The sequence below is a fragment of the Leucoraja erinacea genome, chromosome 13, assembly GCF_028641065.1.
Source record: "Leucoraja erinacea ecotype New England chromosome 13, Leri_hhj_1, whole genome shotgun sequence".
In the NCBI taxonomy this organism is placed as follows: domain Eukaryota; kingdom Metazoa; phylum Chordata; class Chondrichthyes; order Rajiformes; family Rajidae; genus Leucoraja; species Leucoraja erinaceus.
Genome location: NC_073389.1, coordinates 46,353,475 through 46,367,669, shown reverse-complemented (window position 1 = coordinate 46,367,669; position 14,195 = coordinate 46,353,475). Strand labels below are relative to the sequence as shown.

Sequence of the window (14,195 nt, the reverse complement as noted above, 5' to 3'; positions counted from 1 at the left end):
GACCACCCTTCGACGTCAAATTTGAAATAGAATCATTTCTTTAACAACAACAAAAAAACTGTCTCTGAAAAATTTTCAACATGTTGAAAATCCAGCGGCGACCAGAAAGACGCTGCAACTCTTTGGGCGACTGAGGAGACTACTCACGACCACACAGGCGACACCCCGCGCCTGTAGTCACCTAAAAAATCACCTAAGTGGGACAGGCCCATTAGCCTGATGCACGTCTGCTTCAATAGAGCCCCACACCCTGGATTCGAACCTCCAAGCCCCCGAAGACGAGTTTGCGTTGGAGCCTCGAGGTCAGGGACAGGCCGAGGTTGTAGTCTCGAGGTCGGGCCGAGATGGATGGTCCATGTCGCCGAGAACAAAGGGGGAACCCAATGTGGGGGGGAAGCACTGAGAACAAAGGAGGACCCGGCATGGAGGGCACCAAGGGCAAAGGGGGCCCCAGTGTACTTTTAGTAAAGGGCCTGTCCCACGGGCATGTGACCTGCATGCGGCAAGCGGGACCTAAAGGGCCGTTCCCACCAGCATGCGCCTGCATGCGGCAAGCGCGACCTAACGTGGTCGCTTGAGCCGTACAGCATGCGGCAAGCTCCACCAGACCAGAAGCGGGAGCCGTGCGGAAGTCAAGTGAGTGACACGCGTTGAGGCAGCTGTGGGCCGGCAGGCCGTTGCCACGCGGAATTTTTAAACACGGTCAGTTTTTCGGAGCTCCGCGCGATGTCGGGACCAGCTCCGCACAACTCCATATGACTTAGGTTGCGCTTCCCGCATGCAGGTGCATGCTGGTGGGACCGGCTCTTTAGGTCGTGCTTGCCGCATGGAGTCGCAAGCTCGTGGGACAGGCCCTTAACTTTGTCAGCACCTTTGTGGCGACTCTTTTGTGTACTTTGCATGCAAATACCAAGCGTGTCACCGCGCCTAGGCTAGGTGCAAGTGACAATAAAGCATTATCATCATCATCACAAGCAGCAGGCCCACGACACAGAGATCAGTTCACGAGCAGTGACCATTTAATGACCTTTGCAGGCGCCAATCGATTTTTAGCTTGGGCTCTCCGAGAATTAAATAATCGTTGGCCCTCAGCTGGCTAACCAAGCATTGATGAATTTCAAGCCCAAATTCTTTTATTCTTGCATGAAAGCGAAATTGCAACGTAAATCCCTCGCATTGTTCAAATAGGGTTTTAATCTGGTGGCAGGTCCGTGAAGGGTAACTCATTTAAACCGGGATATTTAATTGCATCCAGAGCGAAATTGATTTTCCTTCTCTGTCTCCACGCCGCGAGTGAGAGAATATTATCGGAGGCTTCAACATGAAGGTCTGAGGCATTTTTCCGAAACAGCACTGATAGGGGTCAGGACGGGCTGTTGTTATAGTAACCGTGTCAAAAAAAAAAACCCACCAGTCGCTCGGCTGGCTGATTAAAGGTGGGAAGGATTTTAGAGATTAATAAGAAGATACTGATGGAGCTCTGAAACATTTCAAGACCCGGGCAGAGAGAAAAGAGAACTGAAAAGAAGCAAAGATCAAAGAAGTGCAGCGATTGTTATTCAATAGGTGAGCATTAAAGCTCTGATTCATTGGGCTCTGATTGATTTTTTTCCTCTCCGTTCATTAGTGTAAACTGCAGCCTCACTGGGGCACTACCTCTGGGGCTGGACTCTGAGATCTTTAGAGTTGGCTTCTTGATGCAGCCTTAATGTAAGCAGGTGCAACCCTTTGAATCCATGTCATTGAGAGTAACAGCGTTAGAGTTCCCCAACAGAAGTACTTCACACAGATGTTGCTGCTGACAGTGTTAAAAATGCGGCTCTATTGTGTCCATCACCCTATGAATGTAACCTATAATGAGTGTTTGCCGGCACTGGGCCTGTACTCGCAGGAGTTTAGAAGAATGAGGTGGGGGACCTCATTGAAGCGTACAGAATAGCAAAAGGCTTGGATCGAGTGGATGTGCAGAGGATGCTTCCACTAGTGGGAGAGTCCAAAACTAGAGGGTATAGCCTCAGAATTAAAGGACGTTCTTTTAGGAAGGAGATGAGGAAAATTTTCTTTAAAAGATTTTTAAAGGGAAATTTTTAGAAGATTGAGGGGGGATCTTATAGAAACTTACAAAATTCTTAAGCGGTTGGACAGGCTACATGCAGGAAGATTGTTCCCGATGTTGGTGAAGTCCAGAACAAGGGGTCACAGTTTAAGGATAAGGAGGGAATCTTTTAGGACCGAGATGAGAAAAACATTTTTTCACAGAGAGTGGTGAATCTCTGGAATTCTCTACCACAGAAGGTAGTTGAGGCCAGTTCATTGGCTATATTTAAGAGGGAGTTAGATGTGGCCCTTGTGGCTAAAGGGATCAGGGGGTTTGGAGAGAAGGCAGGTACAGGATACTGAGTTGCATGATCAGCCATGATCATATTGAATGGTGGTGCAGGCTCGAAGAGCCGAATGGCCTACTCCTGCACCTATTTTCTATGTTTCTATGTTTCTTTCGTCAGAGGGTGGTGAATCTGTGGAATTATTTGCCATAGAAGGCTGTGGAGGCCAAGTCAGTGGATATTTTTAAGGCAGAGGTAGATAGATTCTTGATTAGTACAGGTGTCGGAGGTTATGGGGAGAAGACAGGAGAATGGGGTTCAGAGGAAGAGATAGATCAGCCATGATTGAATGGCAGAGTAGATTTGATGGGCCAAATGGCCCAATTCTACTCCTATTCCTTATGACCTTATAATAATAACTTTATAATAATTACTATTTATATAGCACTTTTCATACACTTGAATGCAACCCAAAATGCTTTCCACAAAAACACAGGTCTAAACAAAAATAAAACAAAAAACAGTGAGGACAGTCAATTAAAAAGCACAGATTTATATAAAATTAAAAACATTTTTTTAAAAAAGCGTGTAAGAGGACAAAAAAACAAAAACACTGAGCTCAAATACAGAGTCCTATATATTATATGAGTACACAAGCTGCTGAAGTGGATGCTGAGATAAATACAAGAGAATAAAGATCATTTTTACAATGTCATCAGAAGAAGTAAAGTCTTGATTGAAAATGATTTATGTATAATATTCCCTCGCACATGTATGCAAGATTCTTCTGCAGTTGTATCGTGCTCTGGTGAGACCACATCTGGAGTATTGTGTACAGTTTTGGTCTCCTAATTTGAGGAAGGACGTCCTTGTGATTGAGGCAGTGCAGCGTAGGTTCACGTGATTGATCCCTAGGATGGCGGGACTGTCATATGAGGAAAGATTTAAAAGACTAGGCTTGTATTCACTGGAGTTTGGAAGGATGAGGGGATATCTTATAGAAACATGTAAAATTATAAAAGGACTGGACAAGCTAGATGCAGGAAAAAATGTTCGCAATGTTGGGGGAGTCCAGAACCAGGGGCCACAGTCTTAGAATAAAGGGGAGGCCATTTAAGACTGAGGTGAGAAAAAACATTTTCACCCAGAGAGTTGTGAATTTGTGGAAATTCCCTGCCACAGAGGGCAGTGAAGGCCAAGTCACTGGATGGATTTAAGAGAGAGTTAGATAGAGCTCTAGGGGCTAGTGCAATCAAGGGATATGGGAAGAAGACAGGCACGGGTTGTTGATTGAGGACGATCAGCCATGATCACGATGAATGGCGGTGCTGGCTCAAAGGGCCGAATGGCCTCCTCCTGCACCTATTTTCTATGTTTATATGATCGTCTAGCTGGGACAACTCAGTTCAGTTTCAGTTTCAGTTTAGTTTATTGTCACATATACCGAGGTACAGTGAAACGCTTTGTTGCGTGCTATCCAGTCAGCGGAAAGGCAATACATGATTACAATTGATCCATTTACAGTGTATAGGACATGAAAAGGGAATAACGTTTAGTGCAAGGTAAAGCCAGCAAAGACTGATCAAGGATAGGTCACCAAAGTGGTAGAGAGTAGCACAGAATGCTCTCTGGTTGTGGTAGGATGATTCGGTTGCCAGATAACATCTGGGAAGAAAGCAGATTTAGGCCATTCGCCCCTTTAAGTCTATCGTGGCTGATCTATCTCTCCATCCTGAACCCATTCTCCTGTGTTCTCCCCACAGACCTCTGGCACCCGTCGCAATCAATAATCTATCTATCTCTGCCTTAAATATATCCATTGACATGGCCTCCGCATCCTTCTCCGCAGCGGTAGGCGTCGCAACTCTGGTCAGCAGCGGCCTCTGCAGCCCGTCCGCGTTTTTATTATTTTCTGTCTATGTTTCTATGTAGTTTTTGTTATTTTTTGTTGGGATGTGTGTGTGGGGGTGGGGTGGGAGGGAGGGGGAAACTTTTAAATCTCTCCCTGCACGGGAGACCCGACCTTTTCTTGCCGGGTCTCTGTTGTCGTTGGGGCTGCAAGGAGGTGCGGCCTCCAACAGAAGAAGCCGGGGACTCTGGTGCTGACGACTCACCGTCACCGTCGTGGAGCTGGCCGAGTCCGGAGCGGGTGGAGCGGTGGTGGAGCGCTGCTGCTGCTGCTGCTGCTGCGGCCCGACCTCCGGAGATTGGGAGGCTGCTATTGCGGGTCTGCGGACGGCGGCACCGGGAGCCCGCGGATCCCTGGAGGGAGACCGCCTTTCTCCCGCCCGAGTTGCGAGGTCGAAGAGCTCCTGGAGCGGGGCCTAACATCACCGCCCCGCGCGGCTTGGAATGGCCGCGGGACTCTGCGAGCGCACGCCGGGGGCTCTAACACCAAGACCCGGTGTGCGATCTTGCACCACCCGGCGTGGCTTTAATGGCCGCGGGACAATCGCCATCGCCAGCCGGGGGCTTTGACTTTGACTCTGACATCGGGGGGGGGGAGAGTGCAGTGGAGAGATAATTTTTTTTTGGCCTTCCATCACAGCAATGTGATGGATGTTTATGTAAAATGTAAATTATGTTGTATCTGGGGTCTATTTGTCTGTAATGTATGGCTGCAGAAACGGCATTTCGTTTGGACCTCAAGGGGTCCAAATGACAATTAAATTGACTATTGATTATTGACTATTGACTTCTGTGGCAATGAATTCCACGGATTCACCACCCTCTGACTAAAGGAATTTCTCCTTATCTCCTTCCTGAAGTAAGGTCCTTTAATTCTGAGGCAATGACCTCTGGTCTTAGACGCTCCCACTAGTGGAACCATCCTGTGCACACCCATTCTATCCAGGTATTTCACTAAAATATTCATCCTTGCTTACAGATTTGGTGATGAGTGACAAACTTTATCTCTACAGGCTTCCAAGGTGTTTGCAAGCTCTCCATCTCTGGCTTGATAATTCCCCTGATTTGTATTGCACCACCACCAGCCACTATACCTTCAGCTGCCTAGACTTTAACTACAGGAATTCTCTCCCACAGAAGGTAGTTGAGGCCAGTTCATTGGCTATATTTAAGAGGTAGTTAGATGTGGCCCTTGTGGCTAAAGGGATCCGGGGGTATGGAGAGAAGGCAGGTACAGGATACTGAGTTGGATGATCAGCCATGATCATATTGAATGGCGGTGCAGGCTCGAAGGGCCGAATGGCCTACTCCTACACCTATTTTCTATGTTTCTAATACTTCTCTTTACTTCCTATTCCCCTTTAAAACAGTCCTTGCAAACCTACTTCCTTGACCAAACCTTTGGACATCTTAATATGCCCTTAAGTGCCTCAGATCCGTTTTTTCTGCTTAAACTCCATCACGATGGGCGACACGGTGGCGCAGCGGCAGAGTTGCTGCCTTACAATGCCAGAGGCCCGGGGTTGATCCTGACTACAGGTGCTGTCTGTACGGTGATTCTCCCAAAGGTTGCCAACTTTCTCACTCCCAAATACGGGACAAATTCCCGACAGCAATTCGTTGACCGACTCGGCCGTGGCTGGGTAAATGATGAGTTGGCCCGGGTGCTGGACTGCCCACAAAGTCCAGCCGATGGGCTAGCTGAGGAATTTTGGCTCCGGCGCTGAACTTTGCGCGCGACGTCGCGTGGCCCAGGCCAAAACTCCTTGGCTGGCCCACCGGCAGGGCTTTGTGTTCTGCTGCACGCAAAGTCCGGCACCCCATCCAACTCATGAACCGATGATCGGCCATGAGAAGGAAGGGTGGTGGTGTCAGCGGTAACCGAAGGTCCGAAGGTCGGACAGCTGGCCAGGCTGCTGACTGACGGGGCCACGAACGAGGTGCTGCTGCTGCACTCCATGGGCTGCACTACATCGGGACGAGTGAGGCGGGGCCGGACCAGACAGTCCCCTCGACCCGAGTAGTAGCAGTCAAATACGGGACAAGGGCACTCTCGTACGAGACAAACCAATTTAGCCCAATATACAGGATGTCCCGGCTAATACGGGACAGTTGGCATACCTAATTCTCCCCGTAACTTTCTCCGAGGTCTTTGATTTCCTCCCACATTTCAAAGACGTACAGGTTTGCAGATTAATTGGCTTGGTGTAGGGTAAAAATAGTCTCTGGTTTGTGTAGGGTAGTGTTAGTGTGCAGGGATCGCTGGTCGGTGTGGACATGGTGGGCTGAAGTGCCTGTTTCTGCGCTGTATCTTTAAACTAAACTAAAACTATTCTAAATGATGCTTCAGTTGTTTTGTTATTTTCTAAGAACTTTATTAATGCATGTCTTTATTTAATACTGTACAAATATTCTGCATAATGATAAACTCCCTTTAAAATATAATTATGATTCTTAGGTGGCTCTTTGCAATGGTTTCTTTTAAATAATTGCATTGCAAAAGTAGTGCATTTAATATTTTGTGATGGGCAAGAGAAAGGTCAGTCTATTCACTGCTGCAAAATGCCTGTAACTGCACGAAATGAAACGGCGTAACTATAATCTTTCACGAGCTTCCATTTACCACTGGTAAGTGCCTCGCGATTTGTCTAATTTCCCTTTATCTGTCACTATAACTGCGTAGAACATTGCTTCCTACAACCCCCGAACCCGTACAACAAAGGGAACATCAGATGAGAGAGACAGCAGTAATGGGACAAGGAGAGTTTCAGCTGACAGGGGGATTTTTGGCAAGGTAAGAAGGGATGTTTACTGACACAAGATGCGAGCTCCCAGCTGGCTCTGATGTGGCGTGCGACTGATTTCTGCTTGATCAATGCACTGAAGGAAATAAAGCCCGGGTTTGCTGTTACTTTTGAACAACTTGTTCTCGGCTTTAATCATTAACAGCTCCGGTTTGCATTCCGACAGCACTTTTGATGTGCTTGATGTTCGTCCACGTGTTATCAGACGGAATTTAACAGCGATCCACATAAACATAGGGAGTTGTGGAACATGAGCAGTGTGTGTCAGATTGCCCCTCAGGCCTACACCACCTTGACGATCTGAGCAAGGCCCCAACTCAATTTTCTTGGCGTGCCTCCCGATCTTTGATTTCTGCAAAATATACCAATTCTCATCCTTCGATGTAGAAGCATAGAAAATAGGAGCTGAAGCTTGGCTCTTGGTTCTTAAGCTTTTCTATTTGGCTCGCTAAGCAATATTCATCATGATCATGGATGATCATTGAAATTCATTATCCCATCCCCGCTCCAGTGGTGTAGCAGTAGAGTTGCTTCCTTACAGCACCAGAGACACAGGTTCAATCCTGACTACGGGTGCTGTCTGTATGGAGTTTCTACATTCTCCCTATAACCGTGTGGGCGTTCTTGTGCTCCGGTTTCATAAGGTCATAAGCGATGGGAACGGAATTAGGCCATTTGGCCACTCAAGACTACAACGCCATTCAATCACGGCTGATCTCTCTCCTCCCCCAACCTCATTCTCCTGCCTTCCCTCCATAACCTCTGACACCCGTACTAATCGAGAATCTATCAATCTCCACCTTAAAAATATCCATTGACTTGGCCTCCACGGCCTTCTGTGGCAAAAAATTCCACAGATTCACCACCCTCTGACTTAAGTCTCCCAATGATATGCAGGTTTTGTAGGTTAATTGGCTTCTGTAAATTGTCCCAGACGGATTGGCCTGTATCTCACTAATCACACTAAAACACTTCTGGATTCTCAAACGGGCCATGGGTGGCGCAGGGGTAGAGTTTCTCCCTTCCAGCGAACCCAGCGCAGGAGACGCAAACCCCCACAAAAGACGTACAGCTTTGTCCCTAGTGGGTGTAGGATGGTGTTAATGTGTGGGGATTGCAGGTTGGCGCAGGCCCGGAGGGCCGAAGGGCCTGTTTCCGTGCTGTATCTCTAAACTAAACAAAACTAAGAACAATCTATCACTGCTTCCACAGCGCTCTGAGGTAGATATTTCCAGCAATACAAAAACCCTCTGAGAATTGAAATTGCTTCTCGAGGATGTTTTATCCCAGAAGATCATGAACTTGGTGAAGAAAGGAGATTTTCAAGGAGTGACTTAAAGGTGGTGGAGAAGCAAGAGGTTTAGGAAGGAATTGCCAGAGCTTAGAGTCCAAGCAGCTGGAAGCTGCGGAGGTTAACACCATCTCAGTGTGCAAGAATTGGAGGATACAGAAAGATTGATTTTTTTAATGTAACTATAAATATAAAATGTGCTCATGGCCACAGGCCTCATGCACCTCCGCAACATGTCCTCCTATATCTTCAAGCTTAGTTTAGTTTAATAATGGCTTAGTTTAGTTTAGTTTATCGATACAGTATAGAAACAGTCCCTTCGGCCCACCGGGTCTGTGCCGATCAGCGATCACCCGTACACCAGCACTATCCTACACACTAGGGACAATTTAAAATTTTGCCAAATCCAAATTAACCTACGAACTTGGACTTCTTTGGAGTGTGGGAGAAAGTCGGAGCACCCGGAGTAAACCCACGCAGGTCACGGGGAGAAGGTACAAACTCCGTACAGACAGCACCATTGCTCAGGGTCGAACCTGGGTCTCTGGCGTTGTTGGGCAGCAACTCTACTGCTGCGCCACCGTGTGGCCCCAAAGTAGCATTTCAGTGTAGTGTCGAGGAACTCCCCCTTATCGTTGAGTTGGAAGTCTGCAAGGGAACATCACAGGCAGGCACTAGAGTAATGTAGGCACCCAAATAAGAATATATCGCCTGGGTTTTGGGCTCTTTTGTTCCAACACATCACCTTGAAATCATCAAATACGATACTGTGATTTAACTCTTCATCAACGTACAAAATGGGATCTGTTACCCAGTAATTTATTGCTGGTAAAACCTCGCAATACTCAGCCTCCTCAGCAAGGCCTAAGTTGGTCTCTTACTGCCAGGCCGCCTAGATTGTTGGTCAGTGTGGACTCGATGGGCCGAAAGGCCTGTTTCCGCACTGTATCTCTAAACAAAACTAAGAAAAGCAGAGAAGGGATGGGGCTACATTTGGAGGAGAAATACGATTTCAAATGGGGCAAGTGGAAGTTAGTAGGATTAGGATTAGGTTTATTAAACTTAATTATTGCTACGTGTGCTGAGGTAGAGTGCAAAAGCTTTGTTTCACGTGCTATCCCCCAGTTCAGATGATACTAAATACAATCGTCAAACTCAAATACAATAGATAAAGAGAAGCATAAGAATGCAGAATATAATTCTCAGCACTGTAGAGTATCAGTTCTCTAGACAAACTCCAATGTCTGCAATGGGGTAGAGGTGAATCGGACAGTCACCCTTGTTTATGTTCAGAAGCCTTATATCAGAGGGGCAGAGGTTGTTCCTGAGTCTGGTGGTGCGAGCTTTCAAGCCTCTGTACGTTAACCCCACGGGAACGGGGAGAAGGAGGAATAACCAGGATGGTTCAAATGGGTTTGATGGACTAATATTCCTGCATGTGATAGGCATGGCTACTGGATTTAAACGTCTTCCACAGACCATCATGTATTCTAACCAGAATGTGCATTTTAAGTTGTATGTGTATGAATGTGTACGTTCTAACCTATATATTAGTGTGTACTTTACATGTGCCAGACTGTACAATAATCCATGCTTTATGTGTAGAAAGGAACAGCAGAAGCTGGTTTAAACCGAAGGTAGACACAAAAAGCTGGAGTAGCTCAGCGGGTCAGACAGCATCTCTGGAAAAAAGGAATAGGTGATAGAAACATAGAAAATAGGTGCAGGAGGAGGCCATTCAGCCCTTCGAGCCAGCACCACCATTCATTGCGATCATGGCTGATCGTCCCCAATGAATAACCCGTGCCTGCCTTCTCCCCATATCCCTTGATTCCACTAGAGCTCTATCTAACTCTCTCTTAAATCCATCCAGCGATTTGGCCTCTACTGCGCACTGTGGCAGGGAATTCCACAAATTCACAACTCACTGGGTGAAATTTTTTTTTCTCACCTCAGTCTTAAATGGCCTCCCCTTTATTCTAAGACTGTGGCCACTGGATCTGGAATCGCCCAACATTGGGAACATTTTTCCTGCATCTAGCTTGTCCAGTCCTTTTATCATTTTATATGTTTCTATAAGATGTCCCCCTCATCCTTCTAAACTCCAGTGAATACAAGCCTAGCCTTTTCAATCTTTCCTCATATGACAGTCCTGCCATCCCAGGGATCAATCTTGCGAACCTACGCTGCACTGCCTCCATCACAAGGATGTCCTTCCTCAAATTAGGAGACCAAAACTGTACACACTGTGATGTTTCGGGTCGAGACCCTTCTTGACAGGTAAGGTCTTTTCTTCGCCGGCAATGCTTTACATTTGCTTCTGGGACGACACAGTATTGAATTATTCCACCCTTGTCGCCATATTGTGATATTTTCCAGATCATTGCAAAGCATGTTGCGCAAGGGGTTACGAGGAGGAAATTGAACAATTAGCAGTAGTTAGCGTATGTCGAAGATGGACACAAAATGCTGGAGTAACTCAGCAGGACAGGCAGCACTTCTGGAGAGAAGGAATGGGTGACGTTTTTGGTCGAACCACTTCTTGGGAGACCAGGGTGGGTCTGAAGAAAGGTCTCGACCCGAAAAAGATCACCCATTCCTTCCCTCCAGAGGTGCTGCCTGACCCGTGGAGTTGCTCCAGCATGTTGTGCCTATCTTCGGCTTAAAGCAGCATCTGCAGTAGTGTGTGTGTTCAACCATGAGAGGGTGCTGTTAATATAACAAGCCTTTCTGTGGGAATGTCGCAGTCAGTACCTGTAGTGTGGAAACCACCTCGTCTCCAATCTCCTTGGTGGACACGATGTAACGGAACATCCTCTCGGGATCAATGATGGTGTCTTCCTTCTCCCAGCGGACAATGATGGGCTTCTCCCCGTGAGCGGTGCAGCTGACCTCTTTCTTCTGGCCCTGGGTCGCCAGAGTGGTGTTTGGATAAGACGTGATCATGGCCGGTACTGCAGAGACAAAAAGCAGGCACATTGGTCAGTCCGAGTTGGGAGAGCAGGCCGAGATAAATTGGATTCTTCCTTGGAGGATGCAAATGAATCTTGATTAGAACAGGTGTCAAGGGTTACAGGGAGAAGGCAGGAAAATGGGATTCGGTGGCAGAGATCAGGCATGATTGAATTATGAGGAGAGGTTGGGCAGGCAGGGACTTTATTCCTTGGAATGTGGGAGACTGAGGACTCATCCTATAGAGGTGTATAAAATCATGAGCCCTAAATAGAGTGAATGCATCTGGTCTTTTTCCCAGCGCCGGAGAATCAGGAATTATAGGGAATAAGTGTAAGGTGAGAGGGGAGAGAATGACTAGAAATTTGAAGGGCAGCTTTTTCTCAAAGAGGCTGGTGAGAATATGGAAGAACCTGCCAAAGGAAGTGATTGAGGCAGCTGCTATAACATTTAAAAGACATTTGGACAGGGACGAGCATAGATGGGCAAGGAAGTTGGGCCAAAGGGACTATTTCTGTGCTGTTTGACCCATTGAGACCAACAAATATTCTGCAAAATCCATCAAAGGGGAAAAAAACGTGTTAGCATTCTTTTTATTTGTGAAGTTCTGGCTGGGAGAATGTTATTAGAATTTGCGACTTCTCTTTAACACGTACTATGAAATTCTTAATGGCGTCTTAAGCTCCGGCTTCCTCTTCAATATCTGTTCCCTCTGTTCCATAAGCGCAGCACGGTGGCGCAACAGAGGCCCAGGTTCGATCCTGACTACGGGTGCTGTCTCTACCTAGTTTGTACATTCTCCCTGTGACCACGTGGGTTTTCCCCGGGTGCTCCGGTTTCCTCCCACACTCTAAAGACGTGCAGGTTTGTTGGTGAATTGGTTTCAGTAGAAAATTGTAAATTGTCCCTGGTGTAATTGTAAATTATCCTGTCCCAGGATAGCGCACTCCGCCATTCAATCATGGCTTCTGTAAATTGTAATATGTCCCTGGTGTGTAGGATAGTGCTAGTGTACCTCAAATATGGGAGCAAAGAGGTCATTCTGCAGTTGTACAGAGCCCTAGTGAGACCACACCTGGAGTATAGTGTTGCAGTTTTGGTCCCCTAGTTTGAGGAAGGACATTCTTGCTATTGAGGGAGTGCAGCGTAGGTTTACAAGATTAAATCCCGGGATGGCGGGACTGTCATATGCTGATAGAATGGAGCAGCTGGGCTTGTACACTCATTTTTAAATTTAGAAGGGCTTGGATGAGAGGAAACATATTCCCGATGTTGGGGGAGTCCAGAACCAGGGGCCACAGTTTAAGAATAAGGAGTAAGCCATTTAGAACGGACACGAGGAAACACTTTTTCTCATAGAGAGTGGTGAGTGTGGAATTCTCTGCCTCTGAGGGCAGTGGAGGCTGGTTCTCTGGATGCTTTCAAGAGAGAGCTAGATAGGGCTCTTAAAAATAGCGGAGTCAGGGGATATGGGGAGAAGGCAAGAACGGGGTACTGATTGGGGATGATCAGCCAAGATCACATTGAATGGATCATGGTGCTGGCTCGAAGGGCCGAATGGCCTACTCCTGCACCAATTGTCTATTGTCTATTGTACGAGGTAATCGCTGGTCAGCGCGGACCCAGTGAGCCGAAGACCCTGTTTCCGCGCTGTATCGCTAAAGTCTACAGTGGAAACACAGACGAAGCAGAGGCACTGCCAAGGCGCTGGGCTGAAGAGTCGAACTTTCCTGCATGTCAAATGCTGTCATGTAATCGTGTTGCCAGCCACTTTGTGCCTCTGCATTTGCCGGCGTGTCCCAGAGAATAATGAGGGAGAAATAAGAGACTCTGATGGTTACCACTGTTCTGTCATTGAGTTTGTCATTGGAGGAGCATTGAACAAAATTGCAGCTCCAAACTTGAAGCATGCAGTAAGGGCTTTGACAGCTTGTTAGTTTACTCTGGTTGTCATTGTCCAGGCTGCAAGGAAGATTTTTTTTTAAATCTCAACGCTGTAAAAATATCTTGCTGTTTTGCTTGTCTGTTTCTCGAAATCTGTGCAAGGCGTCACTGCTTGCAGTTTTTGCCGAGGTTTTACCTCCCGGACTCATCTTATCTCTCAGTCTTCTCAGCTTCGCAGTCACCCTGCGACAGATTGGCCAACGAGAGATGCCGTGTCTATTGCCCTTGGTCAAACTACGACCTGCGTGAGTTTTCTCCCGGATCTTCGGTTTCCTCCCGCACTCCAAAGACAGTTCTGTACATCTTCAGAGAGTGGGAGGAAACCGGAGCACCCGGAGAAAACCCACGCAGGTCACGGAGAGAAAGTACAAACTTCGTACAGTTTTGTAAATTAATGGGCTTGATGTAAATGTAGAATTGTCCCTAGTGTGTGTAGGGTAGAGTTAATGTGCTGGCATAGCTGATCGTGAGCCGAAGGGCCTGTTTCCGCGCTGTATCTCTAAACCTTGCTGAAGCCCCTTCTCCCTCTCCACCATCATGATGGCCCCACCACTCCTCACTCTGTTTGCATTTAAATCCCAGGTGGGCACAGGCCAATTGCAAATTGGAGGAACAGCACCTCATATTTAGCTTGGGCAGCTTACAACCCAGCGGCATGAACATTGATTTCTCCAACTTCAAGTAATCCTTGGCTTCTGTAACCCTCTCTCCATCCCCTCCCATCCCTAGATGTCGTGTTATTTCCACTGTCGTCTTGCTGACTTTCACTGTTTGTATCACGCGTTATCACCTCCACAGCCAACAACGAACCATTGTGGGCTCCACCTTTCTTTGTCCATTTCTGCTGGCTTTGATTTGTCTTTTCGCATACCTTTCCTTCATTTGGTCTATGTACCTTTTCATATATCTCCTCTCCCTCTCCCCTTTGACTCTCAGTCTGAAGAGGAGGTTTCGACCCCGAAACATCACCTA

The 14,195-nt window shown here is 47.1% G+C and overlaps 1 protein-coding gene across 1 annotated transcript in view; it reads right to left on the bottom strand.

Annotated features, from left to right (window-relative positions):
- The window catches only part of LOC129702994 (cell adhesion molecule DSCAM), a 207,478-nt gene that overhangs the window by 119,804 nt on the left and 73,479 nt on the right, over positions 1-14,195 (bottom strand). Inside the window, exon 8 of the mRNA XM_055645130.1 lies at positions 11,082-11,281. Within this exon, the coding sequence (XP_055501105.1) occupies positions 11,082-11,281 (200 nt within the window). The remainder of the gene's footprint in view (positions 1-11,081; positions 11,282-14,195) is intronic.